Here is a 4,478-nt window from a genome sequence, read left to right as displayed (position 1 = left end):
ACTGCTCGTCCCTAGGAAGCACTTACGTTTAGCCATCGAACTCCAGGTGGCGTATCTGCGGTTAATCACTACGCTTGCTGCGCAGACGGAACCACTATGGCCACCTGGTGGCGACTCGCGTGAACGAGAAATTGATCGGTCCCTTCCTTTCCGCGGGCCGGTGCGCCGCCGATAACGCGAAATTTGTGCTTAACGACGGTAGGTTGTGGACGCTTCGAGAGAAAAAATGTTCAATGATCACGCGACTGTTAGATGGCTAAAGCATTCGCACAGTCTGCCACGATCAGCGCGTTGATCGGATAACCTCTCCCGCACGCAGTGTATTTTCTCGTCGAAGAATCGAAGTTTCGTTCGTTAATTGCGGATACAACGCTTCCAGAGAGATGATTCCATTCAGATTTTACAATGGAATCAGGAATTTCGCCACGAAACTGGATCGGATTGGTAACCTCGTTAAGGTACGTCGGTTTATCGTTCTACGAATAATATGACTTAAATTTAGCGTAATATCGTTAGACATCGTCTATTTTAAGTTTCGCGATGCTGTTTGTATCGAATTCTTTGGCGTAGTCGGCTTTCGGCATGCTCTGTACGGTTTTGATCGATCTTGGTACGTTAATGTCTCTGTTGAAATTCTAAGCGGAGCCATTTAGATAGTGCGGTGTTTACATGGTTCGTTGCGGAAGGATTTGAAATTAAATCATAGAATTAACGATTGTTTTTTTAGAACAAATTCGTTGTACTTTCATCGAAGTAATAATAGAGAACACGATAGATCTGTAGCGCGATTATTCTACCGTATTTGAATCCTTTTTATCAGGGAACTGATGATATTCCGAGAGGATACGGAAACCTAAATAACTCGCCGATCAACGGCTGCGAAATTAAGTCCAATGGCAAAACGCACAAAATGCCAGCCACAATCGAGTGCGTATCGATAATTAAAAATAATAACCACTTACAGAGTTTTGCTACTAGCCTAATCAGCGTACGAATCTCCGAGCTTCGAGATTTCGCCGTAAGAGGCGCTGGTGTCGCGGGTGTAATTTATATCGTCAGTTTCGACTGTAATATTTGGCCAGCAGTTTCAGCGTTTTGCCGTTTTACTAATTGTCGTTGTACGGACCCTGAACGGAGCTTCTCGAAGTCGCCGCGAGAGGCGCCACTTGACACAAATGGCGCTACCCTTGATTCTCGTTGTGCCGTATGGCAACTGCAACGCGTTGTTTGTTCGATAATAAATAAACGTTTTCGTGTACGACACGGATGCGGAAAAATCTCCCGAATATTTCTGTAGCCTCGGAATATTTTCTCGAGAATTCTTCATCAACGTTTTCTCTGTTCGCAGCAAAACAAAGTGGTCGTATTCATGAAAGGGGTTCCGGAGGAGCCCAGATGTGGCTTCAGCAACGCGGTTGTTCAGATATTGAGGATACACGACGTCAAATACGATGCGCACGATGTCCTCAAGGACGATGATCTTCGGCAAGGTAAAAAAATACAGTGATCCCGTATTTTAAATAAAAAAAATATAATAAAAAATATATAATAACATAATAATATTATAATAATATAATATTATTATATAATATATAATATATATATTATATAATATAATAATAATATAATAATAATATAAATAAAAAAATAAAACTTTTTCATTCTATCGAGACTTCCATCTGTGCACAGGCGTCAAGGAATATTCGAACTGGCCCACGATACCACAAGTGTTCATAAACGGCGAGTTCGTCGGAGGTTGCGATATACTAATGGAAATGCATTCGAACGGCGATTTGCTGGTGGAGCTGAAAAAGGCCGGCATCACAAGCGCCCTCCTTAAAATCTAAACACGTTCCTTTGAGAAACTAGTATGTTTATAATTCCTGTAAATAAATCGTCTATTTATGGTTGCTTCTATGGTTTTGTTACAATAAATCGTACTTGAAATTCTTCGGACGATTCGTTGGAAGCTCCTCGCATCTTTTTGCTTTTCTGTTTCAAGAGTACAATATAGAGCCACAGCGCGTCGGGAACTCGTCGTGTGCAACGGCTCGGAAAGGACTGACAACTTTTGGCAATGCAACTGCTTTGGTAGTGCGCATGACCGTAGATCGATTGCGCTACGATCTCGACGCCACGAACAGCTGTCTATGAAAATACAATTTGTAACACTTTTCTGCTACCGGCTACCGTCAATTTGGCCAACTTTATTCGAGGAAACCGTACCGCGTGCTCTTGCACCGTCGAAAATCCCATAGAACGTAGGAACGTCTAATAACAAACCCGGCCCAGGGAGGCTGGTTCATCAACCCTTAATTACCTAAGTGGCCCTAGGTGATTTTAACAGACCTAACTCAGGCGTTAATTAACCCTTCGCACTCGAAGTCATTCGAGCTGTAAATCTAAAACAACTTTTCTGACTTATAGTATTTCCATTTTATACGACAAAGAGCGTGTTATGCGTACGGAATCGAGTCTCGTGACTCGAACAGCGGTTACACTTTTAACAATTTTTTAAATCTATACTTCGACGGTATAAAAATTATCTTAGAACGCGACGCAACAATTTCTTTCCGGTGCTTCAGCGTCACCGCTCGAGTGCAAAGGGTTAAACGAACGCGATTAACGCACCTGGGCCACGTTACAATGTCTCGGCAGGACATTAAACCGCGCGTAGGTCGTCGCGGAGTTAACATCAACCGGTTTAATATCGCCTTTTCCCCTGTCGGGCCGGAGCAGCAGGGGTGATTAGATTTCACGGCCGGATGAAAAATCGACCGAGTTGCCGGCGCACCTCGGCGACTGGACACAGAGGGTGTCGGCGAGCTATAACATTATCCGGCGGCGCTACGCGGAGGATTTACTACCGGTTTCCGGTTTGTCGCGAGCCGCGAATCGCGGAGGGAAAATGCGGAGGCCGGTGGGTGGAAAAATTGGTTCAAGGCCGTGCGGGTCACGTCACGTCACGGAGGTCTGCGTTGCATGTGCATGCGTGAGTAATATAACGTGCATCGTGTTCTTCCGCATTGCGTTCACGGAGTTCTTGGCCCCTCCGGTTACAACCGGCCGACTTTCAATTTATGGCCGCGAGAACGAGCGTTTACTGCCGGCAGGGGGTGAACAAGCGGCGCAGCGGCGATAGGGGACGAACGTGCCGGATAACGCGGTTCACGGTGTGTTCGGGGTGCGGCGGTGAAAGTATTCATAGTCTTTTTGCAGGGCGATCGAAGTCGTTCAGTCGCAATCGAATAAGCAGATTATCTGAACATTGAAATACATAGCGATTTTATTGGAATCGAGTTCACGCTCATTTAGTAGAAACGAGAATTATAGTATTGTCTCTCTTACTGACGCTCAGATTCTGCAGAAAAATGGACGATTTAGGAAGAGGAGACACGATTATTCGACCCTTGACAATTCGTAACTATAAAAACGAATCGAATAATCGTATCTATTCTTCCCAAATTGTCCATCTTTTTGGACAATCTGAGCGTCAATTAGAGAGACATTGTATCTTACCTTCTCGACGCCTGTTAATTCCTCGATTCACCGACAAAACGAAGCTGAAACGACGTTAACCCCTTGCCGTACCATTTTCTTCGTAGTCGCAACGATTAGAAGCTTTCCGATTGAAAAAATCCTTAAAAAGGAAGAAGCCAATTCATATCTACAGTAATGTCTCTCTAATTGACGCACAGATTGTCCACAGAATTGGACGAATTGGAAGGAGGAGATACGATTAATTCGAGTGTTGCGCCTCGTTTTTATAATTACCGATTCTCAACAACTATAAAAACGAGGCGCAAGGCTCCGATAATCGTGTCTCCTCCTTCCAAATTGTACATTTTTGTGGACAATCTAAGCGTCAGTTAGGGAGACATTACTGTATCATATACCTGCGATCAGTTGAACGCTTGAAATATCGACGACAAGAGAACAGAATTTGATTTCGACTTAAAAGAGAACGGAATAATATTCACATTGAACAGGTTCTACCGAGAAATCACGATCACGTGTCAGACACGTCGAAGTATGGCAACGGGTTAAGACAGAGTCGAAGCTGATAAAAGCGACCAGCGATCTCCGATTTCGAAGGAACCTTTTGCCGCTCGAACAACCCTTCGACGTGCCCGCGACCCTTCCTTCGCGATCGCGCATTTTACAATTCCATTTTTACCGTCGCGTTGCGCGTCGCCGCGCGTCCTTGAACGCGAACCTGCAAATCGCTAGATCGCGTGCGTGCCCGCCGACTTGCAACCCGTTTCCTATTCACCCTCCCCCGCGCGTTCTGTTTAGTTCCCGCGAAGTAGCCACCCGCGATTCGTTTTCGAAAGGAAGACAAAGGGCGCGGGAGGATCGATCGCGGGAGATAAACGCGCGAGATCTTACGGTGGAGAGCGAGCAGTCCCCGCAATTCCAGGTCGGCGGCGCTATTTGCGGGAGCATCTGGCTCGCACACGTGCCATTTTGATTCCCCG

General features: G+C 45.4%; 1 protein-coding gene across 2 annotated transcripts; it reads left to right on the top strand.

Annotated features, from left to right (window-relative positions):
- Window positions 1–248: 248 nt before the first annotated feature.
- Grx5 (Glutaredoxin 5) lies at window positions 249–3,295 on the top strand. 2 transcript variants are annotated; one of them, XM_033486512.2, is made up of 4 exons: window positions 249–458; window positions 1,349–1,490; window positions 1,690–1,868; window positions 2,003–3,295. In XM_033486512.2, the coding sequence occupies exons 1-3, from the start codon at window positions 384–386 to the stop codon at window positions 1,845–1,847; spliced, it is 375 nt and encodes a 124-aa protein (XP_033342403.2). In that variant the 5' UTR covers window positions 249–383; the 3' UTR covers window positions 1,848–1,868; window positions 2,003–3,295. The 2 variants fall into 2 exon arrangements, with proteins under 2 accessions (XP_033342403.2, XP_033342402.2); XM_033486511.2 differs by lacking the exon at window positions 2,003–3,295 and having other exon boundaries at window positions 1,690–1,950.
- Window positions 3,296–4,478: the final 1,183 nt, after the last annotated feature.

This window comes from Megalopta genalis, chromosome 2 (assembly GCF_051020955.1).
Source record: "Megalopta genalis isolate 19385.01 chromosome 2, iyMegGena1_principal, whole genome shotgun sequence".
In the NCBI taxonomy this organism is placed as follows: Eukaryota; Metazoa; Arthropoda; class Insecta; order Hymenoptera; family Halictidae; genus Megalopta; species Megalopta genalis.
This window is presented reverse-complemented; position numbering and strand designations above follow the sequence as displayed.